At 40.9% G+C, this 15112-nt stretch overlaps 1 protein-coding gene across 3 annotated transcripts in view; it reads right to left on the bottom strand.

Moving 5' to 3' along the window:
• Positions 1-15112, bottom strand: part of Kif16b (kinesin family member 16B) — a 296601-nt gene that overhangs the window by 76886 nt on the left and 204603 nt on the right. For all 3 annotated transcript variants that reach the window (XM_057780936.1, XM_057780934.1, XM_057780935.1), the window contains one exon: positions 14231-14320. In XM_057780936.1, the coding sequence (XP_057636919.1) occupies positions 14231-14320 (90 nt within the window). The remainder of the gene's footprint in view (positions 1-14230; positions 14321-15112) is intronic.

The following is a 15112-nucleotide window of genomic DNA, read 5'->3' as shown; positions in this document are numbered from 1 at the left end:
AGAATTCTACATGGTTTGTGAAGACACAGGAAGCTCAGGGAAGTGCAGTCTCTCCATCCCTAAGACATACACTGGCTGCATGGTGACATACTCCAAAGAGCAGTACAGAAAGGCCTGTGGGCAGGCCTGCAGGGCAAGAAACTCAACAGTGAAGAGGCCTCAGCCAGATGATGAGGTCAGTGTCAAAACTGGCGGCTCACACTGACAGGAAGTGATGGCATGAGACTTCACTCCTGTCACCTGCCGCTCCCCAACCTATAATCCTCACCCAGTCACGAGAAAACATGACAGAAATCTCAAATGACAACATTCTGTAAAATTCCTGACCAGTGTTGGAGCCATTATATGAAAAGCCACATACTTGAAATTGTCACAGAAGGGGACGTCTAGAGAAAAAAGAATAAGTGCAGTATAGGATCTTAGACGGGATTCCAGGGGGAAAACAGTGTACAGCCTGGGCTCAACAGCAGCGCATCCATGCTGGCTGGTGGTGCCAACTGCGCCACTCCAGTGGGGTAGAGGTTACGGAGGGGAAACCAGCAAGGTATCTGAGAACCCTCTAGACTATCTTCACCACTGTTTCCTGTGTTCCGAACCTTCCACAGTGAGGCTTATGGTTTCTGATCCTGTATGTAAAGAATCTGGAAAGTGACACTTCTACACCCACATAGGAAAAATGCTAAACCAGGAAATCAACAAGACTTCTTAGATTAGCAGAGGAGTGGAGTCACATGCCATGTCACTGACCCCAACAGCACAGATGGGTGTGGAGCCTTGAACTCTGACAGGAGCGCTGTAGGCTCAGCCCAGCCTTGTATGATTGATAGAAGGTCTGAGAAGGACTAGGCCTAGGGGTCAGGTCTCCAGGAGTTTAAGTTCTAGGATCTCAACTAAGGAGAAAAAAATCCCCCCAGCATGCGGCAGGGGGCAGAAAGCCATGGAGATGCATCTTCAAACAGGCAAGGTGGAAGGTGGAAGTCTCCAAGGTGGAGCTCCCCAAACACACTCGGTGATAATAGCCAGTCATGAGTCAGCTGAAGAAAGATCTCAGAAGTAGGAAACCAGGATAAAGGACATTGGCTCTATTAAAACGTATACAGATGATTTACCAAAGATTCATTACAAAAGAATGTGGAAATTAAATAGCCTGACAATATGGAAATGATAACTTTTAAAACTTGGAGGTGGGCATAGAAATTATATTTACTTTAGGACAGTCAATTTATAGTTTGCAGACATAAACATAGTGTTTGAAAACTGTGACAACTTTAACACTAATTTTGTAATAATCCTTTTCCTTGAAGTCACATTGGTTTTAGAGGACTTATATCACGTGGTAGAGACACTCTCAAGTCCAGCACCTTCTTCAGTTTTGCTTTTTTTTCTTTTGCTTCTGTTAAATGCAAGTCAAATTCAATTGGATGCTTGTACTTAAAACAGCATATCTAGAATGGACACAGTGTTTAAAAGCTGCTTCATTCTTTGCTCTGTTCTTTTGAATTCCTTTTTAATAATCTATGTATCCATCCCTTTATCTGTGCCTATCCATTTCAATAATAAGATTGCATTCATTAGGCAGGGACATTCATTACGCTTAGAGAAACACTGCATAACCCGCTGCTCTCTTCTGTTTCTTATAGCATGTACAATATTTATAAACGAGCATGCATCATTTTTATGGAAACAATAAAAAACGATTATTCTTTCTATAAATTTAATGGAATAGTTAAATGAGCACCACATGTCTTTTTGTTTTAAAAACCTATGATTGGGGGTGACTGAATTTCAAATCTCAGTTCAGCATGGATTATGCAATGGAGATTAACTTGTAGAACACTCTAGGTCCTGACTTCATCATCTGTCCAGTGAAGGAGCTGAGCAGGGATGCTCATGTCTCCTCAGCTGAAACCCTGTAACTCAGGTTCTGGTGATTAAAATTTCTCTACACTGAGCCACAAGTGGCACGTCAGATGCACGGCAAAGGTCCAGCCATTATCTTGGCTCTATTGTATGCTCTCCAAGAGTGCATCTTCCTTTAAAGCCCTCACAACATTCTCACCTGAAGGGAAGCTCAGATGCCAGCGAGGATGAAGCCCAATGTAATAAGGGAACATGTTAGTTTCCGTGAGGTTATAGAACACAAAAAGGACAGGCACGAATGGGGACTCAGTATTCACGAGAAACCCCTCAAAACGGCATCTTTTCCTGCTATCACCATTACCCTCCAAGCAGGAGTGGGAAATGATATGAAGGCATTTGAGCTCTTCTGGGAAAACTGTATATTAAAGTTAAAAATGATGAGTGAAGTCAAATAAATTGAGTGTTTGTGGGAGATATGACAGGTCTAGAGAGTGCTGGAAGAAATTTTAACAACAGCTCTGTGGCCTATTTTGCATAATTATGAAATTTGATTATGCAGAGCAAAATACTGGAAACAAACAGATGAGGATTAAAATAGCGCATTTTTTTTTGGTCTAAGAGAAACATTAACAACAAACTTGCTCCGCAATTCAGTAAATAAAACATTCTAAAGACAAAAGATGAAAATTAAAAAAATGAAATCAGCATATTGAGGCTGAGTGATTTCCCATGGAATTTGTCTTTTTCGTAGTACATGCAGAAACCTCAAACCAAGTAATTAACTTTGTTCTGGACGGGCAACAACAGACTGTGTCAGGTTAAAAACAGAGCTGTATGAAGAACGTTCACAAGAGTAAAATGATTAACAGGCACTCAGGACTAGCACTGACATTTTACGTAGTTATGCAACTACAGTTTGGGAAGCCAGAAACATTAAGTATTTATTTATCCATCTATCAAGTATATGCATTTGCGTGCATATTAGAAATAAAGTAAGGATTCTGTCTGCTGCACTGTAGTATTTCTTACTGACCCGAGTGAACTTTCATGTATGTCTAGTCTAACTTTTCTCTTTCTGACTCCCTGGGAGCAGACCTAGCCCAAGTTTATTCAGTCATCAAGCTCAGACTCTGGCTTCAGTGTTTATTACATCAGTAAGACAGGTCAGCTAGGCTGCTGCCATCGGAAAGGCAAGCTCAATGTAACAGAAAAGTTTGCTTCCATTAAAAGCTTTTTGCTCTTGGCCAAGTTCACTGTGGGTTGGGAAGTCTAGGCAGTCTTGGAGGTAACAAGACAGGGAAGGGTTTCCTAAGTGGCATTGTTATTACATCAGATAGAAATAACAGCAGCCTTAAAATGTAGTAAGTAAAGGAAAGCCCTGCTTGTGTTTTATGATTTTTAAGAGTAAAGTAGATCAAACTGAATCAATGAGGGAAAACTGAGTACTAAAAAAGCCGAGTCTTTACTAATACAAGGAAATCATGTGACTTTGTTTGAATATGTGTATTGCCATTCCTCATTACTTAACTATCCACCCACTGTAGTGATATTTTGTTTGTGCTTTAACAAATACAGCTTGTCTGAGAATCAGAGTATGGAGTTACTCATGTTAGTTAGCCATAAAGGCCAGGCAGTGGTGGCACACACCTTTAATCCCAGCATTCAGGAGACAGAGGCAGAGGGCTCTCTGTGAGTTAAAGGCCACCCTGGGTTACTTGAGTCTGAATCAGTCTAAAAGAAACAGAGCCAAGTGATGGTGGCTCACACCTTTAATCCCAGCACTGGGGAGGTGGAGAGGGGAGGTGGGTGATGATAAAGCTGTGGGGAGAGAGGAATTTGAGGCGGGAGGAGACAGGAGCTCAGGATTCCGTCTGAGGTTTCATAGAGAATGCATTCAGTCTGAAGACCAGTAGAGACAGGATACTCCCTCCATTTGGTCTAAGGATTTCATAGAGGTAAGAACTAGTGGCTGGCTGCTCTGCTTCTCTGATCTTTCGGCTTTCACCCCCCAATATGACTCCAGGGTTTTTATTATTAAGACCAATTAGAATTCAAGCTACAGCCCCCCATTTAAGTTTTAAAGATAGAACATGGCACTGTCACAGGTGAAGTCAACTCCAGTCTGCCTTTTCCATGAAGACATACCTACACACAACCCGCAGCTTCGGAAACAGCTGCCCCCGCAGGCTTATGGTTGTAAATTTCAGCCGCCCCAGCTTTTGAGAAATGCAAATAAAGAAAACTCATCAAAAGGTTGCCATAATTCTCACAGCTGACTAGACGGAAGCATTTTTGACTACTCAAAATTAATAGCAGCTCCCAAGGCCTTATAAGAACAGCTGTCACTAAGAAATACACTCACAAACAAAAAAGCAATTCTCTCCCTAGGTTGATTTGTTAGTGGCACGCAGCGTCGGCCCTTCAGGAGCACTGAGCCACCTGCAGACCTTTGATGGAGTGGCTTGTTCCCACTGCACACAAGATTTATGAGCACCTGACCCGTGCCCTCTTAGTCTGAACACATACTTAACCCTCGTGAAAACACCCATTGAAGGAATAGCAAAGCAGGACTCTGTGGGTGGGTCAGTCAACAAACAAATCCAAATGGGATAAATCACAAACACAAACTACTCTTCTCTTCTGACCAAAATGCTCCAACATTGAGGCATTTCTAGCATAAAATAGGGTTTGGGGATGTAGATAGGGCTGCATGACTTCTAGCTATATTTGGTACAGAGATTAATTTTCCCACACAGAGTCTCACTCTTCCTAACGCTAGTGTCAATTCCATTCAGGCGTGAACCAGTGAAGACAGATCCGATAACATTCATGTATGTTGCAATAATTTTTGAAATAAATACAGTCATATCTGTGAATATTAAATACCAAGTTTTGCAGAATAAATAAGAAGTTGAATTAACCTCAATGCTTGTATTTCCCAGTTCTTGCTATGATGTTAATTGTCTCTTTCCAGGACTGAAACAGGCCAGAACATGTCACTGCAATGACATTCCAAAGAAGGGCACAGTTTCTTGTTATCTAAGCAAGTATCTATGGGGACTTGCTATGGGCAAATTTTTGAAGAAAATAAATGTTGTGACAGTCGACTCCTCTGCAGCATTATGCAAGTGTTCCTGGGATTCTACAGTAAACACAGTCATGGAGAGGCAGGCTCACAAAGAGCTTGGGACCAGCAGCCTGCAGACACGGCCATGTTTACTTTAAATTCTTAATATGACTCTTAGCAGATTTGTCTCTGGGTCTTTCTTTGGCTTCTTATTTCTAAAATGGAAAGCTGGGCTTCTCTGTCATGAAGGCGCTTTCAAATGCGTATTTCATATCTGCAAATCGTTTCTAGCTGCTATCTAACTGTCCTTCCTTGCCACATAAGACAGGAAAATTCAAGCCCATACCTCTAGTGACTCAAGACTCCTTCATTGTTCACACCTCAACCTGTCTCTTTGTTAATGTTGAGACTATTCCTCACTGACTATCAATATTTAGTTAGAGACCCATGATAATAAGAAAATCAACTAGTGTTGCCAAGATGGATGCAAAGACAAAGACCAGGCCATGCTTTAATTAGGGTCCAGAAAGCCCCATCCAGAGGAGGCTGCTCCATCACTACACACTCCTGGAGCAGACATAAAATCTACACAATTGACATTTCCTAGTCTATGGTTGATTTCCATATATTTTGGAAAAACCTTTCAGGTAATTCAGTTGGTCTTTGTTTCTCTACTCACCCCTGAAAGAAGGGAATTTAATACCATCTATCCACCAAGCAGAGAGGACGGTGTGGTATAAACCACTCAGAGTTACCTGGGCCTCAACGATAACATACTAGGTCAGAAAACTGCTGCCTTCTATTTTTGTCTACATAGCTATTTACTATTTAAAAATTCAAGGAGGCCAAGAGCTTTGTAAAACTGAATTTATTGAAAGCTTACTAGATGTTCCTGTGGCTACAGTTGGTAGCATTATAATTTGGGAACTGAGTACATCTGTAATTTTTTATATTAAATTTGGAATGCTGGATATAAACCTATTTAGAAAGGATTGCAGTGATGGATGGTAAATAGCTCTCCAACACAAATATGAGGCCAATATTTGGTTTCTTTTATCATCTTTATTTGGTGCTGCTTTGGGAAAATTACTTGGAAAATAAAGGTGAGAAATGGTTCTATGAGCACAAACTGAAAATCCACATACAAATGAAATAAGCTCTTGTCTAACTGCTTTCTTCTCTCCCAGTGGTACTCACTGGGAACCCAGAGAATAGCAGATGGGACACAAAACTATTTCTCTAGCACAGTAACCTACCAGTTTTACTACAAGATTCTAAAATTATTTAAGATTACTCAGCTTTGTAAGGAGAAAGAAGCTTCTTTAGGGATGTAGGTGATAGAGAAGGACACTCCAGAACTTCTGCGCTTACTTATCTTCAAGGGATGAGTTAGTTATGGCACAGACAGGCAGCCTGACCTACTCCATATAACTTATCTTCACCAGGAACGGACAACCAATTTCCCTTAGTACTTGCTTTGATTGTGTGTGTGTGTGTGTACGAGTAATTTTATTGACTTTTTGTGTATGAGTATTTTGCCTTCACATATGTCTGTGCACCACCTGCATGCCTAGTGCCCACTGAGGCCAAAAAGGGGGCATCGGATCCCCTGGGACTGGAGTTACACATGATTGTGAGCCACCATGTGGGTCCTAGGAACTGAACTAGGTTCTCCGGTAGAGTAGTCAGTGCTCTTAAGTGCTGAGTCACCACTTGGGCTCCTTGACTATATATGTTAACACAAAATATCCAATTTTCATTGACCATTCCTTTGCCTGTGGGAATCCAGCCTGAACTTACTGGCTTTAGAATTCTTTCTAGGCGAGAGCTACAAAATAGTCCTCAATCAACTGCAATACTCAACTGCTTTCCTCATAAGGCTTTTCTGAATTATGGTGCATGCCTGAGTCTCTACCTGCTGCTGTATGAAACTACCTTAGTCGGGGTAATGTTTTTGCAGAAGTCTACTTCTGGAGACGGAGAAATTCAAGACTAAAGTGAAGCAAATCTGGTGTCTGGTGAGGGCCTGTTCATCACAAATGCCATCTTTGTTGCCTTCCTCTGGAAGCAGAGAGTAGTTAAGCAGCCTTTGCTCTGCTGATTAGAGCACTAATCACTTTCAGCTGAACTTCACCTTCATGACCTAACCACGCCCCATGGGTCCCACAATAATATCGATAATATGAGGTAATTTCACACGTGAATGTTGAAAGGCACAAATATTCAGTCTGAGGCAGTTTCCTGGAGGCCCAGGCACTCTGAAGGGAGAGGTGTTAGGTAAGTGGCCTGAAACAAAGACCATTAGAATGGTGGGCAATGGGCAGCTCCTTTGAACCTGCTACAAACACCAAACGCCTCTTGGGAGTATGGATTTCTGGTCCTATAAAAAAAGTATTTATTAACAGCACCAGAGCCTAGGACAGCTGCGTACAAAGCCAGGGTGGGGTCATGCTTGGCCTTTGCTATTCATTCTAATGGCTGAGAAGTGGTGCACATTTAAATGTTTGTCTTTTTCCTTTTAGCTTCTTACTGAACATGATTCTTAAACTTAGACTGCATCAGGAGCCATCAGTACACACCAGATTCTGATTGTGTCAGGCCCATCAATGCACATCAGATTCAGCCTGCATCAAGATTCATCAGTGAACATCAGATGTGGCCTGCATCAGGACCCATCAGTGAACATCAGATTTGGCCTGCATCAGGATCCATCAGTGAACATCAGATTTGGCCTGCATCAGGACCCATCAGTGAACATCATGGACTCTAGACATAAACAGTAATTCTATCTCCTTCTCAGAGGAGTGAGAGAATACATGAAGGAAGCTCTGTTCCTGAGGACACAACTTGGCTGATATTTAAAAGACACACTGATTTTGATAAAGTAAAAGAATATGATTTTTATACATATACAAAAGAGGACTGTGGAAATGATTTGTGCGCAGATTCTGAAAGATACACAGTCTGACAGATGCTGCAGCAACCTTCAGAGCTGCCTGCAGTCTACGGGAGGCTGACACCATCTCTTACAGACTAGCTGTAGCATTATCATTGCATAGATGTAGAATCTAAAAACAGGGGGTTTAATTTGATTAAGATTCTGTACAAGGTCAATGGAAGAAGCAGGGAATGAAACCCAGAAGGAACGGTTGGCCTGTCTAATACATGTCAGTACACCACAGGGACAAATTAATTCAAAACAAAAGGACCAGCACATGTGGATTCTGGAAAAAAAACCTGCTAATATTAAAGAAAATGCATAAATAAAAAATGACAAATTTACAATCCCCAAATAGTGCAACAGCCCACTTGTTCTGATGGAACAGGAACCACCTGGTGTCTGATCTACAACCATGAGCTGCTCTTCTTCTCCTTCATTACCAAAGAAGCCCTCAGCGGTGCACACCTTTGATCCCATCCCTGGGGAAGCAGCGGCAGGCAGATCTGTGTGAGTGTGAGGCCAGTGCGGTCTACAAAGTGAGTTCCAGGACAGCCAAGGCTGTTACACAGAGAAATCCCATCGTGAAAAATGAAAATAAATAAATAATTGGGAGGAAATAACTCCAATTTCATTTTTCCTCCTTTGGAAAATCTGTATTGTCACTGTCCTGAAAAAAAAGGTCTAAAGCTTTGTTTTCTGTCCTCTCAGCCTCAATCCCTCCATTTCTGGGTTTATGGAACCGAGTGGCTTAATTGGATAAGTTATTCTGCTTTAAAAAAAACCCTGGTTCCTTCTGCTTTGATGGAGACATGTCAGCTTCTAGTGATCAATAGCTCCTTATTGCTGTCATTGGCATACTATCCACAGGTGTGAAAGGACCCCTGTGGGGTGTCAGGTGATCAGGGTGTAGCTGTCCTTGAAGCAATACAGTAAGCAATTGCTCGCAGAAATGGGGCTTTGTAAGGAGACGAGATGAACGATGGCCGTGAAGGAGCTCTAGAACATTCTCTCAGGGGTGATGGTCTTCAGGACTCTCATCTCACCTGAGTTCAATGTAGTCTTCCTAGTTGCTTAAGAACAACTGAGCAATTATGAAATTCCTTCTCAGAAGTTTTACAAGTTGACCAGAAGTCACACAGATATGTTCATAAATGTCCAGAGAAGACCCACAACAGTAAAAAAGTCTGGAAACTGCCCTAATGTCCTATAGAATGCTAGAAATCTGAAAAGCTGCTAAGTCAACTTAGTTGTTAGGCAATACTGCCCATGGTAAAAATGGCATCTCTCCTCCACCCAAATAAGGTATTTCTTGACAAGTTGAATGACAGCTATCCAAGTAGGAAGCCACAGCTTTCTTTTCTGTTCTAGGTGAATCTAACCACATGCCTATTGTTGGGGCTATGCAAGTTCTGCTTATGGAGACAGTCACTCGACAGTAGCATGGGATACTAGGTTTAAGATACTCATATCTGTCCATGGTTGCCTCATCTCATAAATACGCAGGCAATTACCTGTAAGATGTGAGGCAAAGGGAACAGTGACTAGACAGTCTCGTGTACTGACTGCAGAGTGCTGGAGGCTCTCGTCTAGCTTCTGCCTGCAGGCCAGTGGGAGTTGGGGAGGCAGGGGCCCTAATGCTCTATATAGCCCCTAGGAGTCTGTTGAGTCTACAGCTATAGATGGACTCAGGGGAACCCTGATAGATGCTGCAAATAGATACCTCTGAGGCTTAGGTTAAGACAAACTTCAGAGGAGATTTGGTATATTTACCCAGTATAGGTGATGTACACCTTTAATTTCAGAACTTGGGAGACAAGCAAATAGATCTCCATGAGTTTAGGCCAGCCTTGTCGACACAGTAAATTTTACACCAGCCACAGTAGGAAAACCCTATATCTCCACCTCCATCAACAACAAGACACACTTTGGTATACCTTCCTCAATCTTTAAGCATGCACTTAGGATCTATTTGAAGCCTGAAAAGGATCACTGAAACAACATCATCAAAATCTCCATAAAAGGAGCTGTCACATCCAACTATTTTAGAGTGTGTCCTCAAGAGAACGCACTCCAGAGGGAATGTGAAAGAACAGGATGTAATTTTAGACAAAGTTCCAGAAGATTTCAGGCTGTAACTAAAACTGAAGCTTTAAGGTGTCAAAGGATTATCTTAGCAAGTATATTATAGATTCCGTATATTTTGAATTCCACTGTGCTTTTCAACTTTCTTCCAACTTGATCAAAAAGTTAGACCCTTGTAATGAGTAAACTTAATGTATGTATATCATTCCAAAACCTTATCTTTAAACACTGTTACTCATGCGATGAAGACAAGAATAATTTTCTACCTCCACAGAAAGAATGAGCCCAATGTGGTGACAGAGTTGGGTAAATAAGGTGCATTCCCACATGTCCATGAAACAGGTGTCCAGGAGAGAGAGTTCCAGGGTCCTTGCATAACACCTGTGGCTTACCGGAAGCAGCTATGTTAAAGTCATGTGCCTAGTAGGGTGTTTTCAGGTCAGAGTATTTGGATGTAGAAGATAGAGATTAATGTTAACAGACAGAAATGAGACAGTATGAAGTCTAGTGACAGAAATAATACTTAACAAGAACCCAGCAAATAGTAATAATCTTGAGACGCAAGAGACACTTAAGGAGTAAGAGAACATGAGGCTGAGACACACAAGAGATCCAAATTTACTGGAAGGTACACAGCAGACAATCAACTCAATATTGAAGCTGCTCCTTTAAATGTTAAATGGAAACTACTGCTTTACTCTGATGGGGTAAGATCAATATAGAATTAGAATAAGGTACTATAAAGATTTGAGAGGTAACATGATACTTTTAAATTCCAGATTTTAATAGTATTCGTTTAGCAAAAGGAGATGAAGGCAAGAATAGTCGTGCATAGTCAACTAGGGCTCGCTTGCTCTCTCTCTCTCTCTCTCTGTCTGTCTGTCTCTGTCTCTCTCTCTGTCTCTGTCTGTCTCTCTCTCTCTCTCTCTCTCTCACACACACACACACACACACACACACAGAGTCACCAACGAAAGAAAGCAAACGACAAAAGGATAAATAGGAAATTAAATCAAAGTACCTGACTTCCTACCCTGGCCTTGGCCCCGTGACAAGAAGCAACTCTTCCTGTCACCCACAAACAGCGCTGGGCACACAGTGCAGTCAGACACAAAGTGACAGGAGGTACAAAGCTCTGCACCAGGCTCACCGTCGCTGAGCACCTACATGTGACTGGCTGTGGCAGCTCAAAGACACAGCGCACCAAGGCTTCCCTTCCTGCACGCCAGGCTTGCCAGTCTCAGATCGCCACTCCCGTTAACTGTTCTCTGTGAAATGCATTTACACAAGCATTTCAGGGCCCTCCTTCATAACGAATGTATTTTGTCCTCAGGATAAAGTAATTATAAGTCACAAAATTGAACTCAACGTGGAAAAGCAATTTTTGCTCTTGGGTACCATCTCAATCCTGAAGCTGTGTTTAGGAAGGGGCCCCTGTGAGGACACATCAGGAGTATAATGGTCTAAATGCTGAACTGTAGCTAGCAATTAAAACAGAAGTAAAGGGGTTTTCACTATTGCTGATTTAAATGCTGAATATTACTTTAGGAGTTCATATAGCTTCCTATACAAACTGAAGTCTTACCCTTCATCTTTCTTGACATTTCCACTGGGTGTTTAAGAACATCTTCAAACTTAACCTATCAAATATATTTCTGGATTTGAGCTCTCTGCCATCCTAGCATCCTTTCTCCATTTGAGTGTTAAAACGACCTTTAAACAGCGACACTGGGTCACTCTGTTGCCTTGTTTTACTGACCCATGGCTTCCCACAATTAAGAATACCCTAAGTGATCACGATGTCTGCCCTCATCCTGACCACATGTGCCATTATCACACACTTTTGTTCTTGGGTCATAACCAACTTGGTCCCACCCCAGTACCTCTGTATCTGCTGTTTTCCTTGACTTAAGATGTGTTCAGCTCTAGATCTCAATGCTTGTCTTCTTCACAATATTCAGACCTTAGCTTCTATCTCTTTGAGTCTTGACTGGCCTGCCTGGTTAAAAATTAGCCAGTTTGCCTAGCTCGTATGCCACAGTACTGGTATCCTGTTTTATTTACTCTGTGGTACTTCACTTTATCAGAAAGTGCCTAAGGCATCTGCTTATTGTTCATCCTTTCTAATTCATGAGAAGCCAGAATGTCACTATCTTATTCTTAGCTAGTCACAATAGAGTTTCTAAATACAGATCTGTGAATGAAGAGGCTAACAAATAAAGCCAGTTCAGTTTTCTTCATTTGAAGATAATATGTCAGCTTGTTTACATAAACATCCTCCTCCACAGAAAGACTTTTACATACAACAGTCCCTGTTCAAATCTCCTTCCTGATACCAGACAAGCCCTGGCCTAAGAGTCTCTATCATGCCAAGCCAGGAAAGTGCTCTTTTATTGTATCTTTACAGATGGCTTTTATATTGGAGTTTTCTTTAAAATAAAAGCACACCAACAGAGATGTGCACTGGTTCCTCTTAAAATTCTTCTGAATCTCTTTTCACTCACTTAAACTTGAATTCCATCTGGTCAAAGATCCCAACCTGAGATGGCTTTTCATCAACATGTCAAGTACCTTCTGTCCCCACTGCCCACTGGTATTCTGCCTAAAAGGCAGAAGACTAAACTAGAATGACACCTGCCACACCTCAAGACAATCAGTTCACAGTCTGCCCTCTCCATAAGAATCTGAGATATGTAAGAGCAAAGACTTTTGCTCCTGTCCACTATAGTACTATAGGAAGCTAGAGGACTGAATATATAGAATGAGTTCAACTAATTAAAGAACTGGAATAATCATGGAGTAAATGGCATGCACACATGTACACGTGCACGCGGTTTACATCTTCTGTTTCAAATACAGCACTTATTCTATTTGTTACCCTGGTGCTTTAGTGACATTAATGATATATGCAAAAATCTACTCATTATTAAAGAACTGATGTAGTAACTCATAACTAGGAAGCTAATGAGCTATAAGTTCACTTTAAAATCAAGCTGCTCTGTGTATTTAGTATGTGTACAACAATGCTCTTGTTAATTGTTAATAATAATTTGGGCTATGAAGGTAAACTCCAGAAGCAAACTTCATGACTTGAATTGATATGGTTACTTCTAGAACAAAACCTTTTGAGAATACTGAACTATACAATGCACACTAGAAGCTTCTCCTTAATTCAAAGATGGCTTGATTTTAACTGGGTTACCTTGAGTCTTCAAATCAAGCAATAATTATATTTAAAAAATGTTACCTTCTATTTTATATGGTTAAGAGATGGTAAAAGCTGTGGAACTGTTAAAGACATTGGCTTATTCAAGTGATTCAAACTAGACTAAATTTCAGACTACAGAGTGTCTCCAGCAGGCACTGGGATTTTATAGACAGTGGTGGGAAAGTACTTGGTGAGCAGCCCAACCTAAATTACTGCAGCGCTGAACTTCACACAGCGTCCTCTGCTGAGTAGTCACTGTGAGCACCTGGGAATGCACTTCAGCCCAGCAACATTTTTTTGTTTACATAAACTTGTTTTATAATCCAGTCTTTGTCCAAAAGAGATTATTAATGTATCAATACACTTGAGCATCCAATCTATGCAATACTTTCTTGTTTCTAGATAATTTCATGTTACTATTTATCCTTTTCTTTACTGTGTGATGACAAACTAAAATCTCATGACTGATTTCTCATTAAATAGAAGATTAAGCAGGAATGGAGTCTTTAAGAGAAAAAGCAGTGAATCCAAGCTAATAAATGTGTCACTATTTCGTTTTAGTAGTTTGCTTTGCTTTGTTTTTTGTTTTTGGAAACAGGGTTTCTCTGTGTTACAGTCCTGGGTATCTTGGAACTTGTTTTGTAGACAACAATGACCTCAAACTCACAGAGATCCACCTGCTTCTGCCTCCTGAGTGCTGGGATTAAGGCATGTGCCACCATACCTGGCTCATTTCAGTAGATGTTATTGTTTAAAAGATATAAATTGATTAAAATGTCTGAAATTAACCATATGTTTATATAAAGAATGGACTTTAGTTCGTCTCTAATATTTTCAAAATCTGTGTTCAAAAAATCTTTCAATTTTGTACAACAGAGTAAGAACAGAATGAAGACAGTAACTTTGACAGATGAGTAACTGAAATCAAAGTTGGTGACAAGATCTAGTGTTGGGAGAGAGGGAGAGAGAGAGAGAGAGAGAGAGAGAGAGAGAGAGGATGAGTTAATGCAATCAGCTCACTTACTTTATAAAATGAGTGCTCTTAATTGGAAATAATCATTTCATAACTCACCTCTGCATACTTTAGCTTCAATGTTTTATGCATTTCTCGAAAACGACTGTAACGCCTGAATACAGTCCATGTCTCATCTAGGACAGAAATCTATTAGCAAGGAAGCAAAAACAAGTCAGCATTAATTACAAGAGAAAAGTAAGTAAACTTTTAAAAACATAATTTAAAAATTAAATTAAAAGTGATTAGCATGTAAAATATCTCCACAATTGAAAACATTAATCTAGCTGCATAAATACAGCTTATAAATAGTAACCATGTCCTACTAAACACACATTTTCTGCTCCCGAGTCTTATAGGTCTTATTATAAATGACACCTTTGTAAAGCTAGAGGCAGAAGACCACCTCTTAACGGGTTCCAAGGTTCCAAGAGTAATTCTTAATGTGCGGATGAGATGACTCATAGGTAAAGGAACCTGCCCCCAAGTCTAAAGACCTCAGTTCCACCCCCAGGACCCACACAGTTGAAGAAGACAGCTTACTCCTGAAAGTTGTCCTTTGACCTCTATATGCATGCCATGGAACACATGTTCCAACACACACACACAAACACACACACACACACACACAGAGTCTAAAATAAATTCTAAATAAAAAAAGATATTACCAGAAAAAAGTGTCTGTTCACTCGCCATCTGGCTGGTAGAATCTAGAGGGATACCCTTTCGGGTACAGCAATGTGTTCCATGTAAAATGTCTAGTGTGGGTCCCCAGAGGTCACCACACTAGATAGCAGAGAAAGACAAGGAGAATCAGAACTAAAAAAGGGAAGAGAAATGTGGAGCAAACCATAGGTGTTGTAGGAATGCCGCTTGTTTATTTCCCGGCCACCCAGACTCCCAAAATAACCACAGAGAAACTGTATTAATTAAATTACTGCT

The sequence above is a fragment of the Chionomys nivalis genome, chromosome 9 (genome assembly GCF_950005125.1).
Source record: "Chionomys nivalis chromosome 9, mChiNiv1.1, whole genome shotgun sequence".
Lineage (NCBI taxonomy): Eukaryota > Metazoa > Chordata > Mammalia > Rodentia > Cricetidae > Chionomys > Chionomys nivalis.
The sequence above is the reverse complement of the archived record's forward strand: the minus strand, read 5'-3'. Positions and strand labels throughout refer to the sequence as shown.